The sequence below is a fragment of the Drosophila grimshawi genome, unplaced genomic scaffold, assembly GCF_018153295.1.
Source record: "Drosophila grimshawi isolate 15287-2541.00 unplaced genomic scaffold, ASM1815329v1 contig_44, whole genome shotgun sequence".
Taxonomy (NCBI): domain Eukaryota; kingdom Metazoa; phylum Arthropoda; class Insecta; order Diptera; family Drosophilidae; genus Drosophila; species Drosophila grimshawi.
Window position 1 is genome coordinate 13,481,892 of NW_025063240.1, and position 16,837 is coordinate 13,498,728.

General features: G+C 43.8%; 5 protein-coding genes across 8 annotated transcripts; 2 read left to right on the forward strand and 3 right to left on the reverse strand.

The window, feature by feature from the left end:
• The first annotated feature begins 588 nt into the window (after positions 1 to 588).
• On the forward strand, positions 589 to 6,954 carry LOC6558558. Of its 4 annotated transcripts, XM_032736062.2 has the most exons (5): positions 2,416 to 2,492; positions 2,711 to 2,872; positions 4,011 to 4,322; positions 4,642 to 5,198; positions 5,264 to 6,954. In XM_032736062.2, the coding sequence occupies exons 3-5, from the start codon at positions 4,058 to 4,060 to the stop codon at positions 6,503 to 6,505; spliced, it is 2,064 nt and encodes a 687-aa protein (XP_032591953.1). In that variant the 5' UTR covers positions 2,416 to 2,492; positions 2,711 to 2,872; positions 4,011 to 4,057; the 3' UTR covers positions 6,506 to 6,954. The 4 variants fall into 4 exon arrangements, with proteins under 4 accessions (XP_001984356.1, XP_032591953.1, XP_032591957.1 ...); XM_001984320.3 differs by lacking the exons at positions 2,416 to 2,492; positions 2,711 to 2,872 and adding an exon at positions 589 to 712 and having other exon boundaries at positions 4,600 to 5,198; positions 5,264 to 6,951; XM_032736066.2 differs by lacking the exon at positions 2,711 to 2,872 and having other exon boundaries at positions 2,424 to 2,492.
• A 133-nt stretch (positions 6,955 to 7,087) lies between these two features.
• Positions 7,088 to 9,469, reverse strand: LOC6558880 (speckle targeted PIP5K1A-regulated poly(A) polymerase). The gene is made up of 2 exons (XM_001984319.2): positions 9,067 to 9,469; positions 7,088 to 9,004 (listed from the first exon to the last, which is right to left on the reverse strand). The coding sequence occupies exons 1-2, from the start codon at positions 9,452 to 9,454 to the stop codon at positions 7,353 to 7,355; spliced, it is 2,040 nt and encodes a 679-aa protein (XP_001984355.1). The 5' UTR covers positions 9,455 to 9,469; the 3' UTR covers positions 7,088 to 7,352.
• A 17-nt stretch (positions 9,470 to 9,486) lies between these two features.
• Positions 9,487 to 10,316, reverse strand: LOC6557765 (tRNA 2'-phosphotransferase 1). The gene has a single exon (XM_001984318.2). The coding sequence runs from the start codon at positions 10,222 to 10,224 to the stop codon at positions 9,583 to 9,585; it is 642 nt and encodes a 213-aa protein (XP_001984354.2). The 5' UTR covers positions 10,225 to 10,316; the 3' UTR covers positions 9,487 to 9,582.
• Positions 10,317 to 10,566: 250 nt separating this feature from the next.
• LOC6558224 (NADPH-dependent diflavin oxidoreductase 1) lies at positions 10,567 to 12,502 on the forward strand. Its single transcript, XM_001984317.2, has one exon. The coding sequence runs from the start codon at positions 10,649 to 10,651 to the stop codon at positions 12,377 to 12,379; it is 1,731 nt and encodes a 576-aa protein (XP_001984353.1). The 5' UTR covers positions 10,567 to 10,648; the 3' UTR covers positions 12,380 to 12,502.
• LOC6558100 (intraflagellar transport protein 122 homolog) lies at positions 12,435 to 16,727 on the reverse strand. Its single transcript, XM_001984316.3, has 11 exons — positions 16,636 to 16,727; positions 16,341 to 16,571; positions 14,828 to 16,282; positions 14,269 to 14,751; positions 13,933 to 14,207; positions 13,714 to 13,861; positions 13,443 to 13,643; positions 13,257 to 13,377; positions 13,034 to 13,190; positions 12,700 to 12,971; positions 12,435 to 12,646 (listed from the first exon to the last, which is right to left on the reverse strand). Exons 1-11 carry the CDS (start codon positions 16,698 to 16,700, stop codon positions 12,551 to 12,553), a joined length of 3,504 nt encoding a protein of 1,167 aa, XP_001984352.1. The 5' UTR covers positions 16,701 to 16,727; the 3' UTR covers positions 12,435 to 12,550.
• Between the last annotated feature and the right edge of the window lie 110 nt (positions 16,728 to 16,837).

Consider the following 16,837-nt stretch of genomic DNA (forward strand, 5'->3'; position numbering starts at 1 on the left):
TTTTGTACTTTCAGTTTGCTCCATTGTGCATGCTATATTTTACTGTACTGCACAGCTAAAGGAACATGTACAACTTCCCCCGCTTCCCACTCACGAATTGGAGTGGTTTGTTTTTGTTTTCGTTTTGGGCAAGCACGTGCCGAAAATTGCACGCAAGCATCTACAGCGCCCTGGCAACGGAGGCAGAGAGGAGACGAATTTTATATATGGGAAATGGGAAATGCAACAGTTGTGTGCGCTGACTGAGAGCAAGCGCTGACTGCGCAGTCGCTGTAAAAGGCCCAAACAGATTAGTATTGCATACTCTTAGGCGGCACTCACAAAATGCAGCCGCTGTTTATATTTGTGTTTCGATTGTCGCTCTTGGACTAACTATCTCTCTCTCTCTCTTTCTCTCTCTCTCTGCGTACTTCGTACGTTTGAAGTGTGAATGTGTGAAAGTTCCCACACCGACACAATCAGACGCCTCAGCCTCGCTGACGCCAGCGTACAGCGTATTCTGTGTTGTTATTATCTGTTTGTCAGCCATTGCAGCAGGACACGCGGTAGTCGCTTCAAATCATTGTACATTTGTGCGTGTGGGTGTGTCTGTGTGTGTTTGTGTGTGTTTGTGTTTGTGTGCAAAATAAAATATGAAATGCACCATTTGTCATTGTGCTACATTTGGTTGCAATCAATAAAGTGCTGCGAAACAATTGCAAAATGAATACAAGTGAGTGCAAATATTACTTATATTAGCATACAAAAAGGATTGCGAAAAAGTTCTCTATACTTGTGCTCCTGTGACTCTCTATGTGTGTGTGTACGTATATGTGTGTGTGTGTGTGTGTGTTGGTGTGTATCTGAGTACACTCAGCTTGTTAGTATCTATTGTGTTTGCAATTTTTACGCTGACGCTGCAACTGAAAATACTTCAATAGAACTACTTGAGAAGCCTCTGTGTGTGTTTGTGTGTGTGTGTGTGTGTTTGTTATTTTTACTACGTCACTACGTCCTCGACATACCTATACATATGTATCCAAGTAAATACGTGTAAATACGTACGTAGTAAGCTGTAACGGAACCCTTCAACTGATTCATTTGCTGCTTGTTTCTTACAGCAGAAATGCTGTACTTTGCCACCCAGCAAGAATATAAATAATAATATCAATTGAGCAATGCATATTGGTTTGCATGTGTGCTGAAATTGTGTTTGTTTATTCAGCTTTGTAATCAATTGTTGAATTTTATTATTTACATTTTGGGGCGTCATTTAAATCCCAGTGAGAATTGTGCATATGCACACAGTATATATGAACTTATGATTAGTGTGTTTGAAGTAGATTAAACATGCTGATAATGAGTCATGCACTGAAATAAAACTGTTTTAATGCCAAAAAGTGCATGTATGCAGTATTTAGCGAGATTCAATCGACATGGGACAAGTAGAAATGTTTTCACCCAACACGCAAACAACAAACTTAAATCTATCCCCCTTATGGGGAAAAATGGGCACTGTGTGTGTTTGTAATTAAACAAAAGATGTATATTAATTATTAAAAATGTGATTTTGAACCAACAAACGTCTATGTCCTACTATTTTTGGCATCCAGCATTCATTAGCATAATTTAAAACATATGCGTAGAAAGACTGGTTTTATCAACAGTGGAACTTATTTTGTTAAACAAATAATTTGATCTATCACGTGAAGTCTGCACACAGTAATACATACAGGCAGGTTTTTATGTCTTTCTTAATTTAATTTTCAATTATACTTTCGTCTATCTTTCGATGCTTCAACAACAATCTGTTGTGTCAGAGTCGGAAATCGTGATGTTAAAAATCCCGCATTGAGCATTGTATAATTATTGCAATCATTATTGCTTCGGCAATTTGTTGCTTAGCTCATGGATACCAAAAAATAAAAAAACATGACATTAGAAACACAAAGCCTTCAAGGTGATGAGCCACGAAATTCGCTGTAATTTATGAAATTATGATTTAACAATTGATGTAGAAGAAAAAAGTATACTTCAAGATATGTATAAAAACTTGAATATTGATTTATATGAGATTAATGACTATACATTAAACCATTACTACATTGCTTATGTTTGCCCATCTAATTTTAGAATATTTACATCACAAAAAATGCACTGCGAGCATAATTACAATGTTGCCATTGTGATAAACAAATGCAAATCAATTGGCAATTGGCAATTGGCAATTCATTCACTTTCCGAGCTACAGCCGAGGGTAAAACCAAATAATAAAAATACAAAAAATAGTCGTCGTCGGACGAATAGCATCGTGATTAATCAAAATTAGCACGAGCAATAGCGCCTACGATCACGAGGGACCACCATCCTCGGTGGGGGGTAGGCAGTAGAAGAGCTGTGTGAGTTCGTCGGCAAATACTACAAGCATTTTAGTAGCTGTATGCTCTTAAGCACTCACGGATCGTTCGTCGCATTTGGCTCGCAGATCTGTCCCGGCCCGCAGCTCTTTCACGGTTTGTTTGCTCATTTGTGTACATTTAAATTGTTGTCAATATGTCGCTGTGCGAGCTCATTAAATAGTTTAAATGTACTCGCGAGAACGCTAAAATATTCAAATCGTTCTACACTTGGCAAAACTAGCTAAACTTGCTCATCTGTCGTTTATTGATATTATTATTAATGTGCCCAAGTGAAATTGAATAGAAAATAAACAAAGTTTATGTTTACGCAGACAAGCACAAAGTGGAATTGCGGAATTCAGTTGTCTGAATCGGTCTTGGCAGTGAATGTGCGGTGAGGTCTAAAATCTAAACATAGATTTACAAAAATAAGTGCAATAATTGCAGGGGTAATTCAATCATAGAGCGCATTAAACGGAAATCACAGCAAATGAGTAAGTGTTCAAGTGGTCTAACATACAGCTTACAAATAAACTTAGAAATATAATTCTAAAAGCAAGGTAGAGCCGGAAAATACAAAGATCTGACCATATTTAAATAATGGGTAAAAAGGGTATAATGGTTTTGTGCTAAAGTATGTAACAGGCAGAAGGAAGCATCTCCGACCGCATAAAGTATACATATTCTTGACAAGGGTCAACAGCCGAGTCGATATAGCAAAGTCCGTCTGTCGATTCGTCTATCCGTCCGTCCGTCTGTATGAACGCGCGGATCTCACAGAGAATATAAGAGCTAGAGACTTCAAATTTGGAATATAGTTCTCGTATACCCGGCGCAGATCAAGTTTGCTTTATCTGGGTGCAAAACTTTTTAAAGAAAAATTTGCCAATAAAACCAGAAAATATTTAACAGCTGGGTTCAGGGTATATCGCAGTCGAGCTCACTCGACTACAGCAATTCTACTTGCTAAACATATTCTTGTGAATTTGCAGTTCCTGTTATTCATTAATAAGTTTGCTTCTCTTATTTGGCTGTGTTAGCATTGAGTTAGATTGTATTCCACATGGAAGTACACACAAACTTTAAAACGAATGGGTGGGTTTGAGTCTAAAAACTAATTTAAAAATGTGAAGGTCTTATTTTGGCTTGCTTAATCAAGGCAATTGTTATTGTTACGGTACAATAACCATAAAGCATAATGTACAACAAACAATAATCACTCAAGAAATTAAAAAACAAAACAAGCTTAATAAGCAACACGGCTTATTTGTTTATCATTAGTCCGAAGAGTACTTCGGCACAGTTTAGATGGTATCTCCTTTATTTCGTAAGACATTATAACTCGATTAATTCAAATTTGGTAAGTTATAGTTATGTTGGTAAATACTTTCATGGTTAAATCATAACCTTTTTTGTATGTATTTGAAGCACAAGACAAAGCTGCATGTGTATGTATTAAATAATATATTTAACATTGTCAAACTTTTTTGTGAAACATGCGATGATAGTTGTTAAGTCAATTTTAAAGAGCTTTTCGCGTGAGGCGGCTAATTATCTTCATTACTTGTTTTAAACAGTTTCTAACTAATTTCATTGACTTTTTGGTTCTCCCTAACTCATTGTGGACGATAGGGCAATCCTAAAATGATTCCACAAGTCATCCAAAAATAGGACAAGCGATGGCTGATAAACGCCCGCTACTTGAATACACTGATGATGAGGCAAAGGATTGCGCCACGGAGTCAACCTTGACAGGAGTGAGCTACAAACCCGGTGCTTCACCCACTCTCATCTGGTACTGCCGCCAGATAGTTTTACGGCGTAAACTGCTCGTCGGCCTGCTGGTGATCTTTGTGTTCTCCTACTTCCTTATCGGACCGGCCGATGTGCTCGATCTGGAAAATGTGCAGGTCCATCATCAGTCGTATGCATTGGACATGGAAGGTACACAAACACTTAGAGGGCATTACTTGAATACGATATTCATATTTGTTATTTCGAGTTTTTTATTTTTTGGATTAACTGCTCTCATCTCTGTTGTGTGTTGTCTTCTTTTAATTCTGTTTTTGTGTGCACCGTTTCTTTTTTTCCTGTTTTTTATATCTGTTTTGCATGATGCTTATTGTGTTTTTGTTCACCCTCCTCAACCTGTCGTGTGTTCTGCTGTCGACAAGACAACCCCAACAAAACTACCAACAAAAACGCCACCAACACCAAATAGTTAATCAGACGATTGATCAGAGAACCACCATTCTGCCGCAAGGTTATCTCGTCTACAGCAACCACTGTCGGATTGTCGATCTCGATCCGTACAAACGTGACGTAATGCGTCATTTCAAGCGCGTCTCCTACAAACCCTGCCGCTCACATCCCCCACTCACCCATGTGCACTACAACGACACCATTCAGCGCTACGTGCTGAGCATCAATCAGGCATCCTTAAAATCCTACAAGGTGGGCAACGATCTCAGTTGCTGCTACCAGGGTGTGGTGCGGGCAAGTGAAACGGATGTCAACTATACTTCATGCCATGCATTCAAAAACGAAGCAAAGCTTGCAAATACCACGGACAGCGTCGTTGTCAAGTGTAAAACGAATGATGACCAAATCTACATCAATGCACATCCTACCGTACCAGAGCGAAAAGCAATCCGACAGAGACTTGACCAGTGGGCTAAGAAGGATCGACGGAAGCTTGTGCCTAGCGTGCTGATGATTGGCATTGACAGCATCTCCCGGGTGAATCTCATACGTGCAATGCCCAAGACAGCACAGTATCTCTACGACAACGATTGGTTTGAACTGGCGGGCTATAACAAGGTGAGTAAGATGTGTTACCATAAGGTCAACAATCTAATGATTCCCCACTTCCCGTCTTTTCACAGATAGATGACAATACATTTCCCAACATAATGGCCCTAATGGTGGGCTACAATCTGAGTAATGCCATGAAGCACTGTAGTCCCTACAAGGTGAATGGCCTTGATAAGTGTGACTTCATTTGGAAACTATTTAAAGAACATGGCTATGTGACTGCTTATGGAGAGGATGCAGTAAAGATCAACACCTTCAACTACCTAAAGAAGGGCTTTCAGCAACCACCAGTCGATTACTATTTGCGTCCATATCTCTCTGCAGCAGAGAAATTACTTGGGGGCAACATAGTGCTCGGACTGCCCCACTGTGTCGGCTTTGAGACGGAAGCGGAGCACGTTTATAACTATGCTCTAGAGTTTGCAAAACGTTATCGCAACGATAGCTTCTTTGGCTTCTTCTGGACGAACACACACAGCCACAGCGACATTTCGCAGACCAGCTCCATGGACGACTATCTGAGAGGGTATCTGCAGCGTCTGGTGTCCCAGGGCACCATGGAGCACAGCATCGTGGTCTTCTTCAGCGATCATGGACTTCGCTTTGGCCCCACCCGAGCCACTTGGTCTGGTCACCTCGAAGAGCGTCTGCCCTTTCTCTTCATCTGGCTGCCTCCATTTGTGCGCAAGGCACATCCCGAGTTCGTTCAAGCTCTGCGGCAGAATCGCAATCGTCTGACTACTCCCTATGATCTTCACATTACACTAAAGCACATTCTTAGCCTCTCGGGTCGCATTGGCAGCCTGGAGTCGTTGGGCGGCGCCAAAGACTGCCCCAAATGCCAGAGTCTGCTTCAGCCGGTGACGTTAAGTCGCAGTTGCGAGGATGTCGCCATTGCGGATCACTGGTGCACTTGCTGGGCCTATGGCAGCGTCTACAAAAACTCCAAGGTGGTGCGTCAGCTGGCAAAGCGGGTAGTAAATTATCTGAATGATTATGTGACCACCTTCCGTAATGGCAGTTTGGCGCATCTTTGCGTGCCACTTGCGCTGCAGAGCGTTAGTACTGCTTATAAGGCGCAACCCAATGATAACGATCCCAGCCACATAGAGATCTATCGACTGATCTTCAGTACGTCCCCCAATAAGGCGCTGTATGAGGCAACAGTGCGTTATAATAAAAACCTACCCGATGAGGATAATCTACTGGTTACCGGCTCTGTGAGTCGTCTGAATACTTATAATGGAGAGGCTGATTGCATGAATGACTTTGCCATTAAGAAATATTGCTATTGTCGTCATAAAGGCGGTTAGATAGATTGAATTGAACGTTATTACTCACTTATGTTTAAGCCCCAAAGTGCCGTTATTTGTAGTTGTGTAGGGCTAACAGTAGAAAACGAATTTTAATGAATATAGTGCCGGGTGGGCGTTAACACCAGACTCGGATACATTTCCAGAGTAGCAACGTGATAATATTTACATATACATATAATGTACATAAGCTAGATACATATTTGCTCACTCCTTAGACTCTCTTTAAATACATACTAAATATATACTCTGTATTTAATTCCATATATTTATCTCCCAATTAAGCGTTTGCCAAGATTTCAATTAACTGCATATTCAAAACTAAGTTTGTCGTATGAAATACGAAACTAATACTTAAAAAATATTATCGTATTATGTAATAATTGGATTGTTATAAAAAATGAGCTAATTCGTAGGAAATCCCTGACTCGTAAATAAATATTTAAAAAATGAACACAAATTTGCATTTCATGAGTAAACGAAAGGAACAAAATACTAATTCGAAAGGAACAAAATACATATCTGTTCATATAGATATTGGCGCTGGCTCATGTGGAAAATATATGTATAACAACAACGAAGTCGAGAATTGCAATAGATTTATTTGTTCAAATAATGGTCGATGTGTGAGTAAACTAAAATTTTAAAGATATATAAACGACAAGTGATATGTTTATAACTGTTAAGCAATAATTAGAAGTTTGGCCTTTTTGATATTGCAATTCTCTTAAACTCATTTCACTATATACATATATATATGCATATATATATATATTGATTTCACAATAATCTGTTGTAATTGGCAAGTCGTTTATAAAAATATTTCGTTTCATTTTGCGCTTGATACTCATCGCTGATACTTTAAGTTATTAAACTTATCCTTAAAGTTGTAATTGCAGAGCATGTTTTTCAACGATTTAAAGAATTTGGTCAGCGGACTAAGTCGTTGTAGACCCAGATCGTCACCAGGCATTGGCTGCAGCTCCAACCGCAGCTCCTTATAGTCCGGCGCAATAACCAGCGAAAAGCGACCTTTCAGATTAACTGCATTGTTCCCATTCTTGGCGCGTGTTTTCAAAAAGTCAAGAGTCTGCTGCGTTTGTACGGCAAAAAATGAAATCTTTGTGGAGCGTTGAAAATTGCGACCACTCCACGTATCCAGTTGGGTTTCAATTAGCCAGGTAAATCGTCGCGGCAGTTCACTGGGCTTAAAGCGTTCTTCTGGATCAATTAGCGTCATCTTTAACTTATAAATATTTGCCAAAAAATCCTTAATGGCAGCCACATAGCATTCCGTCCAGTAGTAAAAAATTGATCGTTTTGCATTTGGATTCTTTTTAATAAAATCAGCACGCAACCCTTTCAGGTCATTATTTGAGGGCTTCAGTATGCAGAAATGCATCAGTGGCAATCCACTGTCGGTCGAGCTGCTGGATGTTAGTCTCTCTGTTGCAGTTGAAGCTAATTCAGTCACAGATTCAGCAGCTGCAGAATTTGTTGTTGGTGTTGTTGTTGCAACTGCTGGTTTTGTTCTTGTTGTTTTTGCTGCTGTTGGCATCTCCTCCCGCATTTGTCTGCTCATCTTGGCCGGATGCACTGCTTTCTCACGCTGGGCCTGCAACAGTTCATCGGCCAAGCCAAAAAGCAAATAGTCATAAAGCTGAGCAGGCGATGATAGAAGCTTTGCATCGGTGCAAGCCTTATAGCCAAATTTCAAACATTGCCGCAGATAGGCGAGATTTGTTGGCGATATGGACTGGCCTACATTGTGTTCCAACTCAAAGGGATCCTGTACGCAAATGCAACGTTCACTTTGAAACGGCTCTGGCTGCTCGCCAGTCACTTTCTGTATGGTTTTCAATTGCTTTTCATATTCCGGAAAATTCTGAGACAAAGAGCACGGTGTTGTCAAGTCCAGTGCATATCCCAAATACGGCGACAGCAGCTTCTTATCAAAGTCCATGCGACTGTATAGCTGAAAGAAACTGGTGATGAGATCCAAAGTGGTCAAGCTGTCCGGCAGCTGTGGGACCTGCTGCAAACTGAAGCCATAATTAATGCCCATAACTTCCTGCACTGGGCAGCATGCCTGCATCTGCCTAATGGACGGGAAGTATTTTCGCTGCTGCATGCCATAGATGATGAGGACAGCCAGACAATAGCTAGTCATGCTGCCACTGCAGTTAATTATCTTCAACTTCTTGGCCCACAACTTGAGGAACAGGAACAGCTCGCGTATGCGCACATCAAGACGCAATAGCGCGGCAATAAAACATGAATTGTAGGTGCTTTTCGGACTGGTCATATTGATATCGATGCTGAGGCCGCTCACAACATGCATGAAGCGAATAATGGGCACACGAGCATGTCGTCTGGCAACCACATCATCAAAGCAATCGTTGCGACGCAAATAACCAAGGATCCTGTCGAACAATTGACGGTGAGACATGGCATTTGAACTGGTGTCCGTGTGCTCTAGGTAAATGTCAATGTCGCTATCTAGAAAGTGAAAGAAGTGAAGCGTAAGAAAAACGCACATATGAAGTGTGGCATTTACAAACCTTTCAAGACCAATCCTGTTACAAGGGAACCAAAGGGATAGACCCTTGCACGGCCCTGCAAAAGCCGAGTTATGCGATCTTGCACCTCGTCAAAACAAAGCGCCATCATATTGCAATTACCCGAATAATAAGACAATAGAGTAGAAAACTGTTGTCCGGGCTGCTTTTGGGCGAGCAGCGATTTCAGATCGCGACGTTCGGATTGGATTTGCTCGCTGGCAAAGAGCTTTGCGACGGCGTCCAAACAATCGCGCAATTTCCTCTGTGATTGACGTTTGTGCTTTGCCAGCCTGTGGGCAAGGCAATCTTGGAATGAGCTAAATGGCTCATCACACAAATTGCAGTGAATCACTATCGCATTATCTTGAGATGCTGTTGTGTCGCTCATTTCTGTAATAATAAAATTTTAAAAGCAACGACTTGAAAACAAACAAATTGGAACAATTTATTTACGGGACGCAGTAAAAACTAAAAACATTCGATTCACACAAACAATGATCACACTGTTTTTTGAATTTAAAAAGACAACGGCCTCTTCGATCTTCTCTCAATCGCGCGCTCAAAGTATCGTTTATCGATGCAGCCATCGATGCCAGCGCATAAAATAACATTGTTGCTGGATCGAAACATTGGCAGCTGATCGCCCAGCACTTTGGCAACATTCAAATAAATCAGCACTTGGCAATCGCTACGAAAACCGCTTAAAACTGCACGATTATCGCCATCGCCGTTGAACAATGCGAAATGGACATGATTCCGTTGCATACGTTTGAGGCCTTCGATTTTGATGCGCTCCCAGTTGCTATAGTAGGTGCCATGCACCACAGCCGAAGGCAGCTCGGAGATGCTCCCAATGCGTTCCATGCAAACCTCCGACTGCACCGCTTTCAGCGAATGACCCTGATTGGCGCGAATTTCCTCAGCACCCGTTAATGGATTCGAACGCAGCGTGTAACGCTGCTTAGCATCAGTTGAGACAATCTGCCGCAGTTTTTCTCTGGTGTATTGCGAACCGAAGCGCGAATGTTTTAAAATCTCATTGATGCTCACAAATCCATCGGGCTGTATTGTTAATCCTTCCTTTTGTGCACCATGACGCAGCAGCCATGAGAGTTGCTTGCTCAGTTGCACATTCGAGTATGTTTTATCCATTACCATAGATTGCCAATTGTTATTGTGACTCACTTGCGAAAATGTGTTGTGTTGCGCGAATAAACTTATTAACTTAACTTGTGAAACTCATTTTAGAAAACAATACGGCCATGCAAACTTGCCGACTACATTTTAATAAATCGATAACTGGATATGCTGTGACGTCGTAGATGACAAAGCGCAACAAGTTCAGAGACAATTTTAAGATCGATAATAATGTATTTAAAATGTATTAATATATTTATATTATTGCAGCGGCATATTCTCTTTAAATTGCATGCAATTTTCTTACTATGTTTGTTCTACCATTTTAAATGCTCTCTGCATTGCGTTACCTTAAACACTGCAGACCATGCCCATTAACAGCTGACAAGCCGGCCTTGTGTGCAGTTTTCACATTGTTTTTCGAAATTCGTTGAAATTAAAAATTATGCGTCTATTGGTACTCTATGGCAGTCAAACTGGCACCGCCCAAGATGTGGCCGAACAGATATGGCGCGAATCGCGCCAATGGGGTTTCCAGGGCCCAGTGCTCGCGTTAGAGGACTACAATATACAGCAGCTCATCGAGGAGCGGCTCGTGATATTTGTGGTGGCCACAACGGGTGATGGCATGGAACCTGACAATATGAAACAGGCCTGGCGCTTTCTACTCAAGCGCAGCTTGCCGAGCAACTCACTGGATGGTCTGCAATTCGCGTGCCTTGGATTGGGTGACTCCAGTTACTCAAAATTCAACTATGCCGCCAAAAAGTTGCACAAACGTTTACTGAATCTGGGTGCGAATTCTGTGTGTCCCCTGGGATTGTGTGATGATCAGCATGACTACGGACATTTGGGCACATCTCTTGCTTGGACAGCGGATCTCTGGCAGACGCTAAGTGGCACATTGGCGGTGCACAAGCAAGATGAGGTCACCGAGGTGAGGAGATGGAATGTGCGTGTGCTGGAAGAAAAGCCTGCTGTGAATGAGGAGCGCCTGCATTGGACACAAAGGCAGGAGTCTCTCATATTTAAACTGATCGAGAATCAGCGCACAACTGCCGCGGATCACTTTCAGGATGTGCATTTGCTACGACTCAGCAACGAGCAGGCAACCTGGCAACCTGGCGATGTTCTCGACGTGCAGCCACAAAACAGCGCTGAACATGTCCGGGAGTTCTTTGAGTTGCTCAAGGAACACAAGCTCGATTTCAATGCCAGAACTGTGGTCGAAGTGAGTAGCGCCCACAAAGATTTACCTCTCCCTTTGGCCTATGCGTCGCCCATCTCACTGCAGCAGGCTGCCAGATATATTTGGGATTTGAGCGCCAGGCCGCGGCAGCGCTTTCTCGAGGTGCTCGCCCAGAACTGTGAGGATGAGTTGGAACGCGAAAAACTCCTGGAATTTTGCACAGCCGAAGGTCTAGAGGATTTAATAGCCTATGTGAATAGGCCACGTCGCATGGTGTTGGAGCTGCTGCAGGATTTCAGGCATGCGATGGCTAAGCTGACGCTGATGCAGCTCTTTGAGATGATGCCATTGATACAAACGCGCAGCTTCTCCATTGCCTCCGATGTCTCGACGGGCACACTCGATCTATTGGTCGCTGTGGTCAACTATAAGACCATAATGCAGGCGCCACGATTGGGTCTATGCTCCAATTGGCTGAGTGGTTTGCAAACAGAAAACGAGCTACGTGGTTTCATCAAGCCGGGCACGATGAGCTGGCCCAAGGAGTTGGACACACCACTGATTATGATTGGACCTGGCACTGGAATTGCGCCCTTTCGCAGCATTATTCAGCACAGGTTGCATTTAGATCAGACGGGGAGAAATGTGGGTAGACTCGTTGTGTTCTTTGGTTGCCGCAACCAGACCCAGGATTATCACTTTGAGCAAGACTTCAAGACGTGGCGGGATAATCAAAGTGTTGAGGTGCATGTTGCCTTCTCGCGAGATCAAGAGAATAAAGTTTATGTACAGCATCTGATCAAAAAGCGCGCCGCGTTTCTAGCTAAGCTCATCCGTGAAGAAAACGCTTATGTCTATGTGGCAGGCAGCTCGAACAATATGCCAAAAGCAGTCAGGGAAGCATTCATTGAGGCACTCGACAACGATGCCGTCTACATGGAGCAAATGATAAAACAGCGACGCTATCAGGAAGAAACCTGGGCCTAAAGAATTAACCGACCAAAGGAGTATTTAACTATCTCTCTGATTCCTAGTTTACAAATGCATAATTATAAGTTTATATATTCAATTTGTTGGACGGACTTTGTAAATACATCACTTTTAACAATATGATATGTACTTTAACTACCAGTTTACCTAATTCTTGTTGTGTGACATTTAAAAGTCTTCCAGCAGCTTGTCCGTGGAGGTGCGACAGAAAGGACAATAGCCCTTCTGCAGCACCTGCAGCTCAAAGTCCTCGGCGTAGAATAACTGCAAATATATTTAAATTGAATTAAATTCAAGCTAACTGAGCAAAGACTTACCAGCAAACACTCGGAGCAGTAGGTAACCTGCAGATCGGGCAGTATATTGCGATAGTAAATGTTGCGTCTTTGCTTTCGCTTGAGTATCAGGACATGATTGGGATCAATAGCGCGCAGCGCATGGCGATCTAAACTCAAAGGAAGCGCGCTGGCGACATCTTCATTGAATGGATCTGCATCCTCTGGATTTTTGGCGGGCGCCAAAAGCAAACGTTCCGCCTCGGAATCGGTTATATCCACCTCCGGATGGAATTGTACTAAAGGCAAGATTTCTGCAAGACACCATAAATATTACAGATAAATTATAGATTGATGAGAGGATTCGCACACTTACCAAATGAAACAAAGGAAAATATATAGTCCTGTCTGCAGGTGGGACAGGTATTATTATTTAAATGCTGGCTATAGTTCGAGCACTTGTAGCATAACGGCAGCAGCTCCTCGGGATCATTGAAGCCACTCTTGCACGCCTTGCTGTTCAGGAAATTCAGCTGTGGATTAAGTGATGATTTCTGAGTCAATGATACCCTGTGAATAATTAGATGCCCCCAACTCACATCGATTTGCTCTTGAACGCCCGCAGGCGGTTTGAGTGACTGCAGACGCTTGTTGACCAGCAGGCACAGCTTGTTGGCCTGCAGCAATTTGGCTTGTTTGGCCAGCGTGAAGAGCACCGAACTGGAAGTCACTCACAATTAGTTGTGTATTAAATATTTACATATTTCTATCTATGCTTCACATACAACATGCTGACGCCCTTTGGCGCGCCCTTGTTCTCCACCTCGTTGAAAATGAAACGGCTCACGTTGAAGAGACTGACGGGTGAATGGGTGGTAAATGGCTCCTTCATATAGCTGAAGATGACGCTGTAGGCGTAATATACTTTTGCAATGCGCAAATGGTTTTTGTACTCGTTGAGATGATGATCAATGGCATTTTGCTCACTACAATTAAATAAATAAAAGAGCTTAGTAGAGATTTTGTAATTTATATATATATATAACAGATGCCTACGGTTTCTCGTGATATATGTCCAGATATTGTTTGGCCAGTAGCCAATAAAAGTAGCTGGCATCCAGGTAGCGCTCCTCGACAATGGCTGTGTTGCTCAGTTGCTTCAGCAGACGATTTGCATCCTTGGTGCGTCCAGCTTTTAGATAAGCTGCGAAAAATAAAAAAAAAAAACAGAATTATATTTCCTACTTGTTCTTTGCAACTTGTGGCGCAACTCACCCTGATGCGCGTCAATAAATTGATCCGTTTCTGCCAGCCACTGTGCATGCTGGTAATGCACGTTGGGTAACAGCTCTGGCAAGGCTTCGGCCAAACGGAAGGCTTCGGTCCAGTCCTGGACCTCGACATGCAGCTGCACCACTTGCGCCTCGTCGCCCAGCTTCTTGAACATCTCGGCGGCCAGCGGTAAGGCCTTCAGTGTCTTCAGATTCTGAGCCACCGATTGGACAGCGTCGCGTTCGCTGAGGCTCAGACGTCGTCCAATATCATAGAGGCTGCAAAACGGTTCTAAATCAAATGGAAGATCTCGAAAAATAGATTTTAACTTAAGCTTACACATCTGCCCAACCCTGCTCGGCGACAATGTCAATGGCCTTTTGGTGTTCGCCCGCGGAGAGGAGCAGCTCGGCAGCTGCACGCGGCTCCTTGACAGAGTAGGCCCACTCGGCTCGCTTGCGCACCAGATCCCGTTTCTCCAGTTCGCTACCATCTTTGAGATACTCCTGCGCCAGATCAAACATTCTCAGATCTGTGTACATTTCGAGCGCTCGATTCGTTTGATTGCATTTGAGGAAGAGACGCGCTGCCTCCTTGAATTTCCCCGCAAAGGCACAACTGTCGCCCAGCAGCACCTCCTTGGGTACGGTGGCGCGTTGCTGTTGCTCTCGCAGCTCACTGATCACCTGCAGCCAAGGCAAATTGCGCACCTTGACGTACGCATCCCGGGCAATATTGATGTGCAGCGCCTCCAGGGCAGATTGTGCCAAGCCCTCCCAGTCGCTGGTGGTGACACCCAGGCAGGCCACCTGGTATGCCTCGCTGCGGCAAAGCGGAATACATTTTGTTTATATTTTATATATATATCCAAGTATCCCTCCCTTAAGGATCTACTTACTCAAACAGGCCCGCCTCGATGAACTGCCACATTGTGGCGCCCAGAGCCAGTGGTGTATTATGCATTATATTGCCACGCAGACAAAAGGCCGTTGCACCACACAAGCCCACAACGACGCCATGCATATTCTGCGGTGCCCTGGGCGGTAGATTGCCAACGCGTACGCTCAATCCACCGCTGGTGTGTGTATAGCAGAGCATCGTGTCCAGATGTGTGTTCCAGGTGACACTATTTACGCCCACATCCTGATAGAGAATGCTATCGTTGAGCAGATCCCGCACCACCAGTCGTCCAGCGTCATCCACAACAGCGATTTTGCTGCGATTCGCATTGATGTCCAGACAGCGGACTGCGGACACTGCCGTCGTAATCAGCAGTGGCAGGGAATTGTTTAGAAAGATGCGAAAGACCTGTCCGTTCTTCAGACCAACCATGAGACCCTCTCGTCCCGGCGGACCGCCTGTCACCTTAATGTAACGTATGAACGAGTCCATGATCCATTCTCGCTGCAGCGTACCCTCAAAGTCCAGGCATTGCAGTCGCTTCTCCTGACACAGGACAATATGCAATCCGCAGACGACCAGCAAGCTGCAATCGAACTTCTGTTGGATCTTTTCCCTGACCTTGTAGTGCATGGGCTCATTCTCTGTGGAACTCAGCTCGTAGAGCACAACACGTTCCGGCAACTGCACAGCCAGACGATTCCTGTAGATGGCTATTTTCTGGACAAGATCACGGCACTTGATGCGCACCTTTTGACCCGACATCAGGTGCTGAATGATCACATCACACATATTCTCACGAAAGGCATAACGCTCCCGATACAGAGCATGCACCGTGCTCGAAGCAATGTTGAAAGAGGCCAAAGTGCCATCCTGGCAGCCAATCGTGTAGGATTGTCCATTCGGATGCAGTGCCACCGACCAGATCCACGATTCGAAGCCATCACCGAGAGTGCCCAATCGCACGCCGTCTCGGGTAAAGAATTGCAAGTTGCTTGTGCAGCCGCCGACGACACAAAACTCTCCATTGGGAAAATATGACATGCAGAGCGGATCGAATCCTAGAATGCGCTCCTTGCCAATCATTTGGCCACTGAGCGTGTGAAACGACAATGTCTGGGACCAATCCGCAACGGCAATGGTGTCCACGCTGCCAGCACCATTTACCGGACAGCATTGTACGGCATAGATGGAGCTATTGGCTCCACCCGGTCGATCAATGCGTCCCTTTTCCTCACCCAATTTACTGCGTATGGATATGCTGCCATTTGCCAGACCAAGTATCAAATACTGTCCATCATTCGTCCACGCGCAACCATTGACACGCGATCCGATCTTGTACTTTTGCACAGCCTTCTGATCCGCCGACCAGAAGGCAAAATCCGATGTGGAACACGACGCCAAATGATGCGAGACGGGATTAAAGCACATGCATTGAATAGAGTCGCCGTGACTGCAGGAAGGAGAATTAGTAAAGTGATAATTTTAATAAGAAAACCTGCTCCACTTACGAGTACTTGAGGAGGCCCTCCAGTTGTGGCGACCACACAATGACCATTTTATCTGCGGCGCCACTTGCAAAGCGTTTGCCATCGCGGGAATAAACCACCGAGTTTATAACATCCTTGTGGGCCTTTAATGTGTTCAGTAGCGAGCCATCATTGGGATTGTAGATGAGCAGACGCTCCCCTGCTGCAACCACTAACTGACTGCCATCCGGAGCATAGCAAACGGAATGAACACTACAAAATAGAAACAGAAATGCAAATCACAGCAACTGGTGTTTATGCTCATCTCTGATGTTACCTGGTGTTCTCATCTTTGGCATTCGAGAATTCGATGCGCTCTAACCATTTGAGCACGCCACGCATTTTATATTTTATTGCAATTACATATAGTCGGTAGTTTTTCCATTTTATTTACGTTTTGTTTGTGGCCAAAACAATAAAAGCTGCCATGGCAACCAAAATGCCAAGCAAGTATCGATAAGTGTGGTGAGTATAACACA

Excerpts from the sequence above, each read along its gene's own strand:
- LOC6558558 (XM_001984320.3), top strand. The coding sequence starts at position 4,058 with ATGGCTGATAAACGCCCGCTACTTGAATACACTGATGATGAGGCAAAG. Across the intron at positions 4,323-4,599 it reads GTATGCATTGGACATGGAAG|TTAATCAGACGATTGATCAG; the intron begins GTACACAAACAC and ends AACACCAAATAG. Across the intron at positions 5,199-5,263 it reads AACTGGCGGGCTATAACAAG|ATAGATGACAATACATTTCC; the intron begins GTGAGTAAGATG and ends GTCTTTTCACAG.
- LOC6558880 (XM_001984319.2), bottom strand. The coding sequence starts at position 9,454 with ATGAGCGACACAACAGCATCTCAAGATAATGCGATAGTGATTCACTGC. Across the intron at positions 9,005-9,066 it reads AACAGGATTGGTCTTGAAAG|ATAGCGACATTGACATTTAC; the intron begins GTTTGTAAATGC and ends TTCACTTTCTAG.
- LOC6557765 (XM_001984318.2), bottom strand. The coding sequence starts at position 10,224 with ATGGTAATGGATAAAACATACTCGAATGTGCAACTGAGCAAGCAACTC.
- LOC6558224 (XM_001984317.2), top strand. The coding sequence starts at position 10,649 with ATGCGTCTATTGGTACTCTATGGCAGTCAAACTGGCACCGCCCAAGAT.
- LOC6558100 (XM_001984316.3), bottom strand. The coding sequence starts at position 16,700 with ATGCGTGGCGTGCTCAAATGGTTAGAGCGCATCGAATTCTCGAATGCC. Across the intron at positions 16,572-16,635 it reads GCCAAAGATGAGAACACCAG|TGTTCATTCCGTTTGCTATG; the intron begins GTAACATCAGAG and ends TCTATTTTGTAG. Across the intron at positions 16,283-16,340 it reads GAGGGCCTCCTCAAGTACTC|TCACGGCGACTCTATTCAAT; the intron begins GTAAGTGGAGCA and ends TCCTTCCTGCAG.